This window comes from Anomaloglossus baeobatrachus, chromosome 1 (genome assembly GCF_048569485.1).
Source record: "Anomaloglossus baeobatrachus isolate aAnoBae1 chromosome 1, aAnoBae1.hap1, whole genome shotgun sequence".
NCBI classification, from domain to species: Eukaryota; Metazoa; Chordata; class Amphibia; order Anura; family Aromobatidae; genus Anomaloglossus; species Anomaloglossus baeobatrachus.
In genome coordinates, this window is record NC_134353.1 from 319,512,212 (window position 1) to 319,529,349 (window position 17,138).

Consider the following 17,138-nt stretch of genomic DNA (forward strand, 5'->3'; position numbering starts at 1 on the left):
TATCGCTACGCCAGCTTCACATGCACTCACCTGCCCTGTGACTTCGCTCTGGCCGGCGAACCGCCTCCTTCCTAAGGGGAAGGGGGCGGGTCGTGCGGCATGACAGCGATGTCACACGGCAGGCGGCCAATAGAAGCGGAGGGGAGGAGATGAGCAGGACGTAAACATTTCGCCCACCTCCGTCCTTCAACATAGCCGGAGTGAGGCGCGGTGACGCAGGTAGGAGATGTTCCTCGCTCCTGCGGCTTCTCACACAGCGATGTGTGCTGCCGCAGGAACGGGGAACAACATCAAACCTGTCGCTGCAGCCAAATTATGGAAATGTCGGACCCTACACCGATGATACGATTACGACGCGTTTGCGCTCGTTAATCATATCAAAAAGGATTTACACACTACGATATCGACTGCGACGCCGGATGTGCGTCACTTTCGATTTGACCCCACCGACATCACACCTGCGATGTCGTAGTGTGCAAAGCCCACCTTACTCTAGTCAAGGACTTATGTAAGATATGATGGAGCTTGTCAAGAAGTAGACAAGCGGGCATTGCCCATACCCCCTCATGCGCCTATCTGACCGTAGCTCTTAAAACTGCATGTATGAAATGTACCCAATGAGGAACAGGGGTAAACAGCCTGGCCTTGAACTGATTAAACATTAGGCTACTTTCTGAGGACACATTCCCTTTAGGGGTAAAAAGATACCTCCTAAAATTGGATTATCTGGGGCTGAAAGTCCTTCTCAGGGAATAGTACTGTAGTGTATAGCATGGAGAAGTAAAATATAACTTTTAATGGATCCCTTAAAATTGCATCTGACAAATCAATTTACAATATTAGAGGTGATTTAGGTCGGTTTCACACATCCGGCATTTCGCTGCTTTGCCGGATCCGCCACACTCAAGTACAGCGTAATACAGTACAATGGCATCGCGGCAAGCTCTGGTCACATGCTGTCATGTGACCGCAGCATGTGACCGGAGGTAGCCGCGATGCCATTGTACTGTATTGCCCTGTACTGGAGTGTGACGGATCCGGTAGAGCGGCGAAATGCCCGATGTGTGAATCCGGCCTAAAGTGCAAGTGCTAAACTGACAGTGCAAATTAGTGCAATAAAAAGGGTAGATCGCACCCAATTTGATAGTTGAGGAAAAGTCTCTTTAATGGTTGTAGGAACACCAAATATAGGGGTAGATTGTTTGTACCCTGTTGTGCCCTATGTGTTGCTTCCACCCTTACAAAGGCAGCACCCAAGTGTGATGCTGCCTGACCCCAAAAATAAGTCCTCCCAATGCATTTCCTCCTCAGTAGCAAGGATTCATTAGGGTACTGTATATTAAAGGTTGAGGAGGAAAAAGAATAAAGAGAAGTTCACATTGGCCAAAGTGTCCGGGTCCACTTTAGCACCGTGCCGCATAACCTGCAAAAGATAAATGGGTATCAGTCACAATGTTGCTAATGGACGCCTTATATACTATGTTGGAACTGATATGTTGGACTGCATGTTTCATCACTTCCTGACATTGGAGTTCAGAAAGGGTTGTGGAACCCAGGCTCAGGCGCATAGCGGTGATGGAACGCAGGAGCGCTGAGCCCAGCCTGCACGGCTGGAAGCCTGGTGTGACATCTATGGGGAGAGCGTGACCCTTGTACGCGGTATGAGGACAATGTAGGCAAGCTGTAGTTCCCATCCATATGGAGAACTTGAGGAGATGGGCTGCTGCAGACAGTTATACATAGGTAAGATACGTCTATGAAAATGAGGTCATAGCCGGTTCTAAGTTGGGTGACAACCTCTATATCTGGCATCACATAGCCAGAGCAGTAATTCAGCGGCTGTAGATCAGCCGCAATCTTAGGCCACATTCACACATATCAAGGTCACAGTCCAAGTATGAAGATTTGATACACAGACTGTATGTGGTTTTCTGATCTAAACTTGATAACCACATACAGTATATGCCTATGAGGCTGTCAGGTTCAGGTTAGGAGATCTACAGTCAGTCCGTGAATCACGATCCATACTCAGACACAGACATGTGAATAGAGCCTTAAAGTGAACCTAACAAGTCGTTACATGCTGCCCAATCCGTGGGCAGCCTGTATCAGGCACTGGCTGTGTGAGTTCAGCCAGGCTGATTCTGCTCTGGTCCCACGGCGACATTTTATGACTGTGACTTCTGACTGGCCATAAGTCAAAAGTTACGTCACAAGCTCCCAATTCATCTCTATGAGAGCAAGGAGGCTCCCATAGACTTGTATTGAGTTGTGACCTCCAGCGCACCCCATGAAACACTGGAGCTGCCATCAGGTAACAAATCTCTGAAGACCGTCTGGAGCGGCAGTGATAGAAGATGAAGACGCTGTAAGGTGGATATAAGGCAAAGGGCAGGGACTTAGATTTAAAGCACCAATACAGCGGTGAAATAAAAAAAATATGCTGGAGTGGTGCTTTAATGCTCCCTCTAAGGGTACTTTCACACATCCGGACTTTTGCTCTGCGGCACAATACGGCGTTCTGCAGAAAAACCGCAACCGGCTTTTGTAACGCCGATTGCGGTTTTTTTTGCATTGACTTACATTAGTGCCGCATTGTGCCGTAGGGGCTTGCGTTCGGTCCGGTTTTTGCCGCATGCGGCAGATTTAGCCGATGCGGCGGCCGGATCGAACGTACCCTGCAACGTTTTTTGCTCCGGCAAAAAACACCGCATCGCGCCGCATCCGGCCGCTGCGGCGCATTTTTCAATGCATCCCTATGGAGGCCGGATGCGGCGCGATGCGGAAAAAACCGCATCCGGTCGCCGCATGCGGTATTTTCCACTGCGCATGCTCAGTAGCATGCCGCAACCGGAAAAAACCGGACCGGCCGCATGTAAAAACTGATGCAAAGGATGCGGTGTTTTCACCGCATCCGTTGCATAGTTTTCACAGCCGGATTGAGCCGCAGGGCTCAAACCGGATGTGTGAAAGTAGCCTAAGTAGGCAGAAAGGTGTTTCTTCCTGTTGGGATGGAATGTGAAGGCTGTGGTCAATCAGTGGTCTCATGGTGCTCGTCCCTCTACTGGATATTAATGCATAGTGCCAGCAAAGGACACAGTACCAAGTATATAAATGTGATGCCAGTCTAGTAGGTGAGATTTTTATTTTGCTTGTTCCTTACACCACCCTGGGTCTATTAAGGTTAACTTTTAATAAAATTTCTTGTTCAAGTAAAATGTATTTGTTTTTTACTCATTCTTTAAATGGGTTGGGCGCAAGTCTGCAGTCAATCTATGTGACTGCAGACTTCTGAATCCTCAAAGCGTGCAGTGTGCATGCTGTCAGGATTCTCCTGTGCCGGAAGCAGGCAGGGTCATGACCGCAAGCATGGAATTTGACATGCGGTCATATGTCGACTAGATGTTCGTGGCTTTGCTCAACACAAATAACTTAAGCAAGTCATGACAAGTCTAGTTTGAATGTGGCCGTAAGTGTGCAAATCGCATACTTCCAATTACATGACCTCCCGCTCCTAAGCTGGCACCAGAGAATCCTGACAATGCACACCTGCACACTGTGCAAATGCACAAGTCTGGAGTAATATAGAGTGGACAGCCCCTTAAAAAAGCATGCCATTTAAGACCCGCAACACACATCCGTTTTTTTTGTACGTGTGCGGTACGTATTTGCACGTAACGGAGACACGGAGACACGGGGACCCATGTTATTCAATGGTAGATGGCACACACACATAAAATCACATGGAACGTGTGTCCGTGTGGTAAGTACGTGTGTGCGCTTTTCTACACGGACGACATTTCCGTTTTTGGCCGGCAGCACGCAGGCACGGACCCGCTTTACTCTATGGGTCCGTGCCTGCACGGACCGCACACGGAATATGTCCGTGTTCAGCACGTATCGTCCGTGTCCGTTTTTCATCACGAAATCTGAAACACTTGTTACCAATCTATCAGGTCAATTGATGGCAAACAACAACACCAGGATCTCATGATGAATGATTAACAACGTTAATTGGGTAAGAATGCGGGCCTTTATAAATGGACAGCACACGGACAGCACACGAACGTATTTTATGTCAATACGGACATTACACACGCACACACGGCTTGCATACGCCATCACACGGATGCCATCTGTACCGGAGAAACACCCCTAAAAAACGGAACACGGACCCGAAAAACGGACCGTGAGACACGTACTTTTTTTTGCGGAAGTGTGTTTTAGGCCTAAAGGTAATTTGTCATCAGGTTTTTTTCTACTTAATCTGCAAACAGTATAATATAGGGACAGAAAACTGATGTGTCACTAAAGGTACTGTCACACTAAGGCTACTTTCACACCTCCGGTTTGAGCAGTGCGGCTCAATCCGGCTGTGAAACCTATGCAACGGATGCGGCGAAAACAGCGCATCCTTTGCATAAGTTTTTACATGCGGCCCGTCCGTTTTCTTCCGGTTGCAGCACGCTACTGAGCATGCGCAGTGGAAGAAACCGCATGCGGCGGCCGGATGTGGTTTTTTCCGCATCGCGCCGCATCCGGCGTCCATAGGCATGCATTGAAAAATCTAAATCTGCCGCATGCAGCAAAAAACGGACGGAACGCAAGCCCATGCGGCACAATGCGGCGCCAATGTAAGTCAATGCTGGAAAAAACGAAACCGGCGGCAAAAAAAAAACGGTTTTGTTTTTTCAGCAGAGCGCCGTATTGTGCCGCACTGCTACAGCCGGATGTGTGAAAGTAGCCTAAGCGACGCTCTAGCAATCCCACCAGCAACCTGACCTGGTCAGGATCGCTGGAGCGTCGCTACACAGGTTGCTGGTGAGCTGTCAAACAGGCAGATCTCACCAGCAACCAGTGACCAGCCCCCAGCCAGCAGCGCCGCGTGGAAGCGATGCTGCGCTTGGTAACTAAGGTAAATATCTGGTAAACAACCCAATATTTACCTTGGTTAACAGCGCACACCGCTTAGCGCTGGCTCCCTGCACTCCTAGCCACAGTACACATCAGGTTAATTACCCGATGTGTACTGTGGCTACTTGTGCAGAGAGCAGGAGCCGGCACTGACAGCTGAGAGTGGCGGACGCTGGTAACTAAGGTAAATATCGGGTAACCAAGGAAAGGGCTTCTTGGTTACTCGATATTTACATTGGTTACCAGCGTCCGTAGAAGCCGGCTCCTGCTCTCTGCACATTCAGTTGTTGCTCTGTCGCTGTCACACACAGCGATGAGTGCTTCACAGCGGGAGAGCAACAACTAAAAAATGGTCCCGGACATTCAGCAACAACCAGCGACCTCACAGCAGGGGCCAGGTTGTTGCTGGATTTCACACACAGCAACATCGCTAGCAACAAAAGTCGTGCCTCAGCAGCGATGTTGCTTAGTGAGAAGTGGCCTTTACTGTGCTGCTTGCTGTACTTTAGATAAAATCACAGTTTTATCAGCAGATTATCACTTGAGGACTAGTAAATCTGATACCATGTAGTCCTCCATATTTATGAGCTCTGTATAAAACTGCCCCAGCACGATTTGTCAGTTTTCTGCCTATGCAGTGTACATAGACAGCTGTCAGTCATGTAGGCAGGGTTATACAGAGCTTAACAGTCAGAAAAGTGATAGATCTGCAGCAGATAAAACAGTGATTTTTACCAAAACTGCAAAAACCAGTAAAGTAACACTGGAATTAGGGTCTCTGTATTTATATTATGTTGCTCTCAGATGGGATTACAAAATCCTGGTGACAGATTCCCTTTAATGGTAAATTCCATTTGAATGCTGTGTAGAGATAATCTGATCGCTTTGTGCAATGCTGGGCCACGGATGAGATCAATGCTTTCTGGCCGTGGACAGATTTGCTGTGCTGCCCATCACACCAGGCCAAAGAATCAAACACTGCACTAATGAACCCAGAACCCGGAAGGCAAGTCCTGTCCCGAGAACACTGACCTAGACCGTGGACCAGGGCTGCATGAAGCGATCCGCTCGTTTCTAATGTGCCTGTTCAAATCAATAGGAGGCGGATGTGCAGTACCCGGCTGTGGCTGCTATCAGAATATGGAGCAGCTCCAGAACATTTCTGGCCACCTGGTGCCACCACCGGCACCGAAAACAGCTAATGGGCAGGGTACTGGGTGTTGGACCTCTGCCCATCAGATATTCATGTCACGTCAGCGAAGTATCTAACGATATATCGCCGGGGTCACGGATTCCGTGATGCACATTCGGCATCGTTAGTGACGTCGTTACGTGTGACACCAACGAACGGCCGTTAATGATGGAAAATACTCACCAAATCGTCCATCGTTGACACGTCGTTCCTTTTTAAAAAAATCGTTGATTGTTGAGCACGAAGGTTGTTCGTCGTTTCCGTGCAGCACACATCGCTACGTGTGACACCTCGGGAACGACGAAGTACAGCTTACCTGCGGCCGCCGGCAATGCGGAAGGAAGGAGGTGGGCGGGATGTTACGTTCCGCTCATCTCCGCTTCTATTGGCCGGCCGCTGTGTGACGTCGCTGTGACACCGCACGAACCGCCCCCTTAGAAAGGAGGTGGTTCGCCGGCAACAGCGACGTCGCTAGGCAGGTAAGTCGGTGTGACGGCTCTGAACGATATTGTGCGCCACGGGCAGTGATTTGCCTGTGACACACAAACGACGGGGGCGGGTGCGCTCGCTAGCGATATCGCTGAGTGTAACACCCCCTTTATTCTAAACATAGGCCATCAATGTTGAAGTAGTGGACAACCCCTTTAAGGGGAACCTGTCATTAGACTCAAGCTTCATTATAACCATGGGCATCACTAACCAGGCACTGGATGAGCACTGGCAGCCAGGTATGTGTTCCTCTGAAACGCTCCATGAGTCTCAAACACATAAGGCCCCGTTCACCAAAGCTTTAAAGCCAGTCGTAAAAGTTTTGAAACATCGCAAAACTCAAAGCTGCGCTAAACGTTTGCGACTTACGGCTCTCACGCTAATTTTGCTCAGCTCCGACAAAATTGGCAAAGCTGGGGCAAGATGGAGGTGTGCAAACCCCCCTTCATAAAATTCATAATGAGCGGCGGCGTTCCTTGGCTACAAATCCTACTCTAGTCCTTGACTGGAGTAGCATGTGTGGTGAGACCGCTTGTTCCACAGTCCTGACCAGGGCCATAGGTTGATAATGTGTCTTGGAGGACATTTCTCTCTTTTGTATTCTGGGGAGTGGGTGAAGCCCCTCAGACCATCCTAGGTAAGGGTTTCCTCCAGTGTCTGGGGATGCTGCCCATGTCTTGGGCACTATGAAACTGTGAAAGGCCTTTGGCCACAGCCTCAGGGTGCAGCACACTACATACATATAGCTGCCATAGCCTAAAATAGTTAAAGGCATAAAACTGGCTTCAAAATGGCAGCCAGACACTTCAGATATGTAGAAGTAATGGTGTACTGCCCCTGCCAAATGAGCAGAGCCCAGGCTGGCACCCCTCACACGCACACTATTTGCATGGGGTGGTTAATAGGTGACTGATCCGCTCCCCTCCCCCATTTTGGGGCACTGTTGCCTGGAGACCAGACTCACAACAGCCCTGAGCATTCCTCTCCATAGGACAGGCTGGCCGGGCGCCGGCTCGGGACGGGTTAACAGGCTGGTGCCCAGGAGCCGAGCCGTGCAGTGACGGCCTGCCCCCGGATAACGGAGCTGTGCGGAGGGCGGAGGAAGCCAAGCAACCACAGAAAGACCCCGAATGAGAAAATGGCTGCTCCAGCATGGTGAACCCCAGCAGAGTGAAGCCTCAGCCCGAGCTGGAGGCAGAGGCAGCCCCCCAGACCATGCTGGAGATGGACCCGCTGCCCAGGCAGGCTATGCCCCCCGCGCCCGCTCCCAGGCTGCCCCCTGCTGGACCCACCCCGTCACCGCTGTCTTCCTGCTCCCGGCAGGCGTGGAGCAGAGACAATCCCGGCTTCGAGGCCGAGGACGGGATGGAGGAAGAAGAGGACGGCGAGGAGGGCATGGTGGTGGAGATGGACGTGGAGTGGCACCCCTCCGGCCCGGGCAGGAGGTCCTCTTCTCTGGCGTCCTCCAGTAGCGGGGGCAGCACTGGGCTTGTGGGGTATCACCACAACAGCATCGGCAGCCAGGGGCCAAGGGGCCGCAGGAGAAGGGGCGATCCTGGCCCTGGAGGAGGCAGAGTGGGCCAAGGCACGGAGCAGCCCCAGGAGCCGCAGGGAGTGGGCAGAATCCTGCACGTTGTGAGAGGTGAGGCTGGTACCGGGGGCTGCAGATGTGATGGGGGCACTGGGCAGATGTGATGGGGGCACCGGGCAGATGTGATGGGGGCACCGGGCAGATGTGATGGGGGCACCGGGCAGATGTGATGGGGGCACCGGGCAGATGTGATGGGGGCACCGGGCAGATGTGACGGGGGCACCGGGCAGATGTGACGGGGGCGCCGGGCAGATGTGAGGGGGGCGCCGGGCAGATGTGACGGGGGCGCCGGGCAGATGTGACGGGGGCGCCGGGCAGATGTGAGGGGGGCGCCGGGCAGATGTGACGGGGGCGCCGGGCAGATGTGACGGGGACACCGGGCAGATGTGATGGGGACACCGGGCAGATGTGACGGGGGCGCCGGGCAGATGTGATGGGGACACCGGGCAGATGTGACGGGGGCGCCGGGCAGATGTGATGGGGACACCGGGCAGATGTGACGGGGGCGCCGGGCAGATGTGATGGGGACACCGGGCAGATGTGACGGGGGCGCCGGGCAGATGTGACGGGGACACCGGGCAGATGTGACGGGGGCGCCGGGCAGATGTGACCTATGTGACCATAGGTTATCTCCGCTCTAGTCGCAGACACGCACACATATTGGTGAAATATAGTGCTGGGTAACCTGTTATCATTGATAAGCTCAGCAGCATCCGAGTTCTGTCAGGTCCTGTTCGTTTCCCCATATGAAAACGTTCACATGTACGTCGTGTAACATTAGGGCTTGTTCACACGCTGCGTTTTGGTCACTCTTTTTCTACACTTTTATGTGTTTTACAGTCCCAGCACAATGAATGACATTTCGGATCACACGCTGCTTATTACTTTCCTTGAAGATTTGATTTATCTCAAAATTTTTAAAATGTGTTTCACCCATTCAAGTGAAAGGGAAAAAATGCATCAAGGAGGCCCGGGTTATATGCAGCATTATTCTTGTGATCACTGCTTCTTGCTGCAGAAGAATCTGCTGGAAATAATCAACTTGGCACATACACTAAGGCCACGTGCACACGGTGAGTATTTGGGGAGTTTTTTACCTCAGTATTTGTAAGACAAAACCAGGAGTGGGTAATAAATACAGAAGTGGTGCCCGTGTTTCTATTATACTTTTCCTCTGATTGTTCCACTCCTGGTTTTGGCTACAAATACTGAGGTAAAAAACTCACCAAATACTCAATGTGCACATGGCCTTACAGATACTGAGGTAAAATGCTGACACACCGCAGTGCGGGCATATGCTGACGCACCGCAGTGCGGGCATATGCTGACGCACCGCAGTGCGGGCATATGCTGACGCACCGCAGTGCGGGCATATGCTGACGCACCGCAGTGCGGGCATATGCTGACGCACCGCAGTGCGGGCATATGCTGACGCACCGCAGTGCGGGCATATGCTGACGCACCGCAGTGCGGGCATATGCTGACGCACCGCAGTGCGGGCATATGCTGACGCACGGCAGTGCGGGCATATGCTGACGCACGGCAGTGCGGGCATATGCTGACGCACCGCAGTGCGGGCATATGCTGACGCACCGCAGTGCGGGCATATGCTGACGCACCGCAGTGCGGGCATATGCTGACGAACCGCAGTGCGGGCATATGCTGACGCACCGCAGTGCGGGCATATGCTGACGCACCGCAGTGCGGGCATATGCTGACGCACCGCAGTGCGGGCATATGCTGACACACCTCAGTGCGGGCATATGCTGACACACCGCAGTGCGGGCAGCTGCGAGGCTGGAGTGGGAGCAGGACACATACTGCACAGGCACCCGACGGAGGTCACAAGGAAGTGCTTCCGTGCGGCTTCCGGGGATTTTGCGGACCCATTGACTTGTATTGAGTCACGGTCCATTATTACAGAACAGAATAGGACATGTTTTATAATTACGGAACGGACATACGGCATCCGATGTGTTTGTTTTTGTAGAAACTGATGCTTCCCTGTGCCATCCCGTCCTACACAAAAGACCTTGAAAACATGGTCCTGTCAATAGGTCCGCAAAAAAACAGGAACTGACCAGGACAGATGGAAGGGTCGTCTGAATGAGCCCTTAAAGAGGACTTGTCAGGTCAAAAGTGACCAGTTTTTCCACTTATTTTGTTTCACTGCTTTCCTCTGTATTCCATTTTTTTTAATGTCCGCCATATAGCTTCAGAGATATGGGCCTCATTATTTAATATTAACATTAAGTATTCTTTACAAAGGGGCATGTCTTTAGGCTGCTCCTCATTATTACTTTAGGGAGCATCGCCCCCTTGATAAAGACCAGAAAAAATATAATTAAATAAGAAAGGCCATATCTCTGGAACCATATGGCAGACTTTAAAAAAATAAACAGAATACTCAAGGAGCAGCAGGAATAAAAGAGCAAAAACTGATCCCTTTTTACCTAGTGATAGGTCGTCCTTAAAAAAACCTTAAAGTGAACCTGTCAGGTCCAATATGAACCCAAAACCACGAGCAGTTCTGCGTGCATATTGCTAATTCCTGCCTAACCGTCCCTGCATCTAGTAACATAGATAAAGAGATCTTTATAAAAGGTATTTCTAAAGATCTTTTATCTTATGCTAATGAGCACGGGGACTAGTCCTGAGGGCGTTATATACCCTGACTAGTCCGCCCTCTTAGCATGTTAGCACAACCACAGTGGCATTCTAACATGCTATTCAATGCCCATGGCCCAGCGTCATCATCAGCAGTGACGCGTGTACCTGTGTCCCTTGTTACCGCTTCAGAATGCCGGCTTAGGCTCAGTGCGCATGATCAGGTCACCGCATTTCCAGTCATGCATACTATGAAGCAGATCATCAGCTGAATCCAGAGAAAAAAGGAGGGTGGCACTTCACGGTGGGATTCTGCAGTTTTAATAACTTTTTATAAACAAGTTACAATATGTAAGAGGAGAGGGGAGTGCAGGCACGCCAGACAACGGGAATTTCGCACTAAGGCGGGCTTTGCACGTTGCGACATCGCAAGCCGATGCTGCGATATCGCACACGATAGTCCCCGCCCCTGTCGCAGGTACAATATCTTGTGATAGCTGGCGTAGCGATAATTATCGCTACGGCAGCTTCACATGCACTCACCTGCCCTGCGACCGTCGCTCTGGCCGGCGACCCGCCTCCTTCCTAAGGGGGCGGGTCGTGCGGCATCACAGCACCGTCACACAGCAGGCAGCCAATGGTGGCGGAGGGGCGGAGATGAGCAGGATGTAAACATCCCGCCCACCTCCTTCCTTCCGTATAGCCGCTGGCGGCAGGTAAGGAGATGTTCCTCGCTCCTGCGGCTTCACACACAGCGATGTGTGTTGCCGCAGGAATGAGGAACTACATCGTACCTGTCGCGGCACCGGCATTATGGAAATGTCAGAGCCTGCACCGATGATACGATTACGACGCTCTTGCGCTCGTTCATCGTATCATCTAGGATTTACACACTACGACATCGCAAGTGACGCCGGATGTGCGTCACTTTCGATTTGACCCCACCGACATCGCACCTGCGATGTCGTAGTGTGCAAAGCCGCCCTTAGGCAAAGTGCTTCCACGGGTCCTAGCCATTGGCATTGACAAGGACCCGTGGAAGCACTTTGCCTTAGTGCGAAACTGCCGTTGTCTGGCGTACCTGCACTCCCCTCTCCCCTTACATGTTGTGTAACTGGTTTACAAAAAGTCATTAAAACTGCAGAATCCCACTGTGCAGGGCCGCCCTCCTTTCTTCTCTGGATTCAGCTGATGATCTGCTACTCCACTGGCTGAGCACCACCTGGGACTGCTGAATGTCCATTACTGAGCACGATTGCGGTCTGTGAGTAAATATTTGGATCTGCACTGCCCGGCTGTTTCTCCCCTTTTTTTTGTATACTATGAAGCAGAGTGTATTTGCCCCAGCTTCAGAAAGGTCTAGTGCGCATGATTAGAAGTGCAGGGCATTCAGATCCTGTGCACTGACCCTAAGCCCAGCATTCTGAAGCGGTGACAACGGACAGATACGCGCATCACCGCTGATGACGCTGGGCCATGGGCAATGAATGGCATGTTAGCACGCCCCTGTGGGAGTGCTAACATGCTAAGAGGGCGGAATGAGCGCAGGAACTAACTCCTTTGTGACTAGTCCCTGTGCTCATTAGCATAAAATATACGATCTTTAGAAATAGTTTTTCTACAGATCCCTTTATCTATGCTAGTGTATACAGGGACAGTTAGGCAGGGATTAGCAATATACACAGAGAACTACTCGGGGCTTGGCGTGCATATTGCACCTGACAGGTTCCCTTTAAATGCACACATCCTTGTACGGGATATGCTTTAAATGTATGTTTTTGGGGTCCAACAGCTGGAACCTCAAATGATCATAACAACTAGGCCTAAAAATGCCGATACATTAAAAGTTTCACACCAAAATTCTGCCTTAAAAGTTTTGAAAAGTCACAAAATTTAAGCACAACTCTTGAGTTTCACCTAAATTTTGCAACTTTTGGCATTTTCATGTTAGTTCTTCCCAGCTCCAACAAAATGGGGAAATCGGAGCAGCAGGGGCAGGACGCCACAGCTCGTCTAATCATTCATGAGGAGCTAGTACCTGACCAGAGTGAGATTTCCGGGGTACACGCCTCTCGTCAGACCCTCCAGAGTAATGAAGAGTCTTCATGAATCGGGAGCATCTGACTACCACAGGACTCCTCACCATCGGTGTCCACCACACCGGGCATGATGAGTCGGGTCTAGAGTCTCTGTAGTAAATGGAGAGTACCACACATGGCTTTGTCTGCCAGTCCCACAGACAGCGAATGAAGCAGTGGGCACACAAATGCATTAGCACCAGGGCGCTACTGGAGTGTGGATTCAGATTCTTGGGACACAAAAAATGAAAAAAAACTACACATTTTTAAGTATTGAGATGTTCGATGTTGTGGAGGGGTCAGTCTTCTAAATTACTGCACCATTGGCACAATGTAAACCTATAGGAGAGGTGTGTACACATGCCTACATGTCAGCGCAGGTGACAGCGCTCATTGTCATGCCAGTCTCCCAAATATCTGGTCTCACTCAATAGGGATTGGCATCCCTGGAAACAATCCTTGTAGTGTAATGACATACAGAAGTAGCATTGCCTGCAGCCTGCGGTCAGTCCTGGAGCTTTAGCTGGCTTTTGTAAGTTACATAGAACTTCCCCTCCCTTCAATAACATGGCTGACAGTGAGCGCTGTGCAGTTTTTTCCATTATGTCCCCACATTCCATAAAACCAGCCAGGAATTTTTGCTGTGTCTGACTTACATTGCAGCTGCCTGTAGGTGGCGCAGGAGGGCTAGTGATCTGCTCCTTCATTTCTATGAGGAATGTCTTGGTGATTCTCAGGATCTGATACTGTCAGTAACATAATCCATGGACATTTCATGGAGGGATGGTGACCACCAGGCCCCAGGGAAGCTTCTAACTCGTCTAGTTGTAATCAATCCAACTCACTTCGTGGCCAATGGATGGATAGATAATAGGTAGATCCATGATAGATATAGATAGATAGATAATATATACAGATATAGATAGATAATAGAGATATATAGATATAGATAGATAATAGATACATGATAGATAATAGAGATAGATATAGATGGATATAGGGATAGATAAATAATAGGTAGATAAATATTAGATAATAGAGATAGATATAGGGATAGACATACTGTACGGATAGATAGAGGGATAGCTAAATAGAGGGATGGATAGAGGGATGGATAGATAGATATAGGGATAGATATAGGGATAGATGGATGGATAGAGGGATGGATAGATGGAATAAAAGATAGGATGGATAGATAGATATAGGGATAGATGGATGGATAGATAGATAGAGAGAGATAGATAGATACAGTCATATGAAAAAGTTTGGGCACCCCTATTAACGTTAACCTTTTTTCTCTATAACAATTTGGGTTTTTGCAACAGCTATTTCAGTTTCATATATCTAATAACTGATGGACTCTAATATTTCTGGATTGAAATGAGGTTTATTGTACTAACAGGAAATGTGCAATCCGCATTTAAACAAAATTTGACTGGTGCAAAAGTATGGGCACCTCAACATAAAAGTGACAAATAATATTTGTAGATCCTCCTTTTGCAAAAATAACAGCCTCTAGTCGCTTCCTGTGGCTTTTAATGAGTTCCTGGATGAAGGTATATTTGACCATTCCTGTTTACAAAACAATTCCAGTTCAGTTAAGTTTGATGGTCGCCGAGCATGGACAGCATGCTTCAAATCATCCCACAGATTTTCAATGATATTCAGGTCTGGGGACTGGGATGACCATTCCAGAACATTGTAATTGTTCCTCTGCATGAATGCCTGAGTAGATTTGGAGCTGTGTTTTGGATCATTGTCTTGCTGAAATATCCATCCCCTGCGTAACTTCAACTTCGTCACTGATTTTTGCACATTATTGTCAAGAATCTGCTGATACTGAGTTGAATCCATGCGACCCTCAACTTTAACAAGATTCCCGGTGCCGGCATTAGCCACACAGCCCCAAAGCAAGATGGAACGTCCACCAAATTTTACTGTGGGTAGCAAGTGCTTTTCTTGGAATGCCGTGTTTTTTTGCCTCCATGCATAACGCCTTTTTGTATGACAAAACAAATCAATCTTTGTTTCATCAGTCCACAGGACCTTCTTCCAAAATGTAACTGGCTTGTCCAAATGTGCTTTTGCATACCTCAGGCGACTCTGTTTGTGGTGTGCTTGCAGAAACGTCTTCTTTCGCATCACTCTCCCATACAGCTTCTCCTTGTGCAACGTGCGCTGTATTGTTGACCGATGCACATTGACACCATCTGCAGCAAGATGATGCTGAAGGTCTTTGGAGGTGGTCTGTGGATTGTCCTTGACTGTTCTCACCATTCTTCTTCTCTGCCTTTCTGATATTTTTCTTGGCCTGCCACTTCTGGGCTTAAAGGAGTTGTCCGACATTAGCTTAACAAAAATTTTTGAGTTTATCTGTGCTGTATTGTCATATAAATCACACCTACATTGTTATTTTTTGTTTTCTAACTTTTGTTCCTCTTGAATTATCCCTTTATTCTCTGCAGCTCTTGTTTTACATTCAGATCCAGCAAACATGACCACTTCCTGTGCAAAACCTCAGTCAGAGCTGTCACCACCCACCCCAGTGTCCAGCCCCACCCTCTGCCCGCCCCCTGCACACACATTCCCTGTCAGTATTCTTCCCCAGCACCTGACCTGGTATCACTACAGCATTGCAAATAACAGCCCCACATTGGGCTCTGCACCGCATACGCACACATATGGCTCTGCACCGCACATGTATGCTCTGCACCGCACACGTATGCTCTGGACCGCACACATATGGCTCTGTACCGCACACATATAGCTCTGTACCACACACGCACACATATGGCTCTGTACCGCACACATATGGCTCTGCACACGCACACATATGGCTCTGCAAACCTGCACACGCACACATATGGCTCTGCACACGCACACATATGGCTCTGCACACGCACACATATGGCTCTGCACACGCACACATATGGCTCTGCACCGCACACATATGGCTCTGCACCGCACACATATGGCTCTACCGCACACGCACACATATGGCTCTGCACACGCACACATATGGCTCTGCACACGCACACATATGGCTCTGCACACGCACACATGGCTCTGCACACGCACACATATGGCTCTGCACGTGCACACATATGGCTCTGCACGCGCACACATATGGCTCTGCACGCGCACACATATGGCTCTGCACACGCACACATATGGCTCTGCACACGCACACATATGGCTCTGCGCACCCCCTCCCATAGGGAACACATGTAGGGAGTACATACTCACCCGTCCTCGGTCCCCGCCGCTCCTGCATGTTCGCCAGCTGTCTGTGCTCTGGACATATCAACACAGTAGTGACGTCACCGCTGTGCTGAAGAGAGCACAGACAGCCGGAGGGACAGTGATGAGCAGCTGCGCTGCGCTGCTTCTCATCAGCACTTTCAAATGTACAGGCATCTGTGATCTGTGATGCCGGTACATTTGAATGTGTGATCCTGAGCAGGGGGCCTGGTGCTGGCGCTGACACCATGGCAGCCGCCGCCAGGCCCCTCCCCCAGGTCACGGACCCCACAGCAGTGCAGGGGGAGGTTACTGGAGAGTAAAAGAGGTGCGGGGGAATGTGTGGGAGGGTGCAGGGAAGGGGGCGGGGACTCCTCGTACTGTACAGCCCAGCAGGGAGGCAACAAGCTGTTCCACATTTGCATGTCAACATGGTCCTGCCCATGTTGACATGAAATGACCGGAAGCAGCAAAATCGCGGCAGGAGCGGTCACATGACCGCTCTGAGCCGGGGGAGAGGGGCTGACAGCAGAGCAGGTAAGTGCTCACTATCTACTTACCTGCCCCAATGTAGCCCAATAGGGAAATAAAAAAAAAAGTCAAAGAAGCCGGATAACCCCTTTTAGAAGAACTGTACCTGTGTTCTTCCATTTCCTTACTATGTTCCTCACAGTGGAAACTGACAGTTTAAATCTCTGAGACAATTTTTTGTATCCTTCCCCTGAACAACTATGTTGAATAATCTTTGTTTTCAGATTGAGAGTTGTTTTGAGGAGCCCATGATGCCACTCTTCATAGGAGATTCAAATAGGAGAACAACTTGCAAGTGGCCACCTTAAATACCTTTTCTCATGATTGGATACACCTGCCTATGAAGCTCAACGCTCAATGAGGTTACAAAACCAATTGAGTGCTTTAGTAAAGGCCCTGTCACACACAGAGATAAATCTGCGGCAGATCTGTGGTTGCAGTGAAATTGTGGACAATCAGTGCCAGGTTTGTGGCAGTGTACAAATGGAACAATATG

At 49.8% G+C, this 17,138-nt stretch overlaps 1 protein-coding gene across 2 annotated transcripts in view; it reads left to right on the top strand.

Moving 5' to 3' along the window:
• Positions 1-7,563: 7,563 nt before the first annotated feature.
• The window catches only part of PKD2 (polycystin 2, transient receptor potential cation channel), a 100,658-nt gene continuing 91,083 nt past the window's right edge, over positions 7,564-17,138 (top strand). For both annotated transcript variants that reach the window (XM_075351469.1, XM_075351478.1), the window contains exon 1: positions 7,564-8,237. In XM_075351469.1, coding sequence (XP_075207584.1) covers positions 7,748-8,237 — 490 coding nt within the window. In that variant the 5' untranslated portion in view covers positions 7,564-7,747. The remainder of the gene's footprint in view (positions 8,238-17,138) is intronic.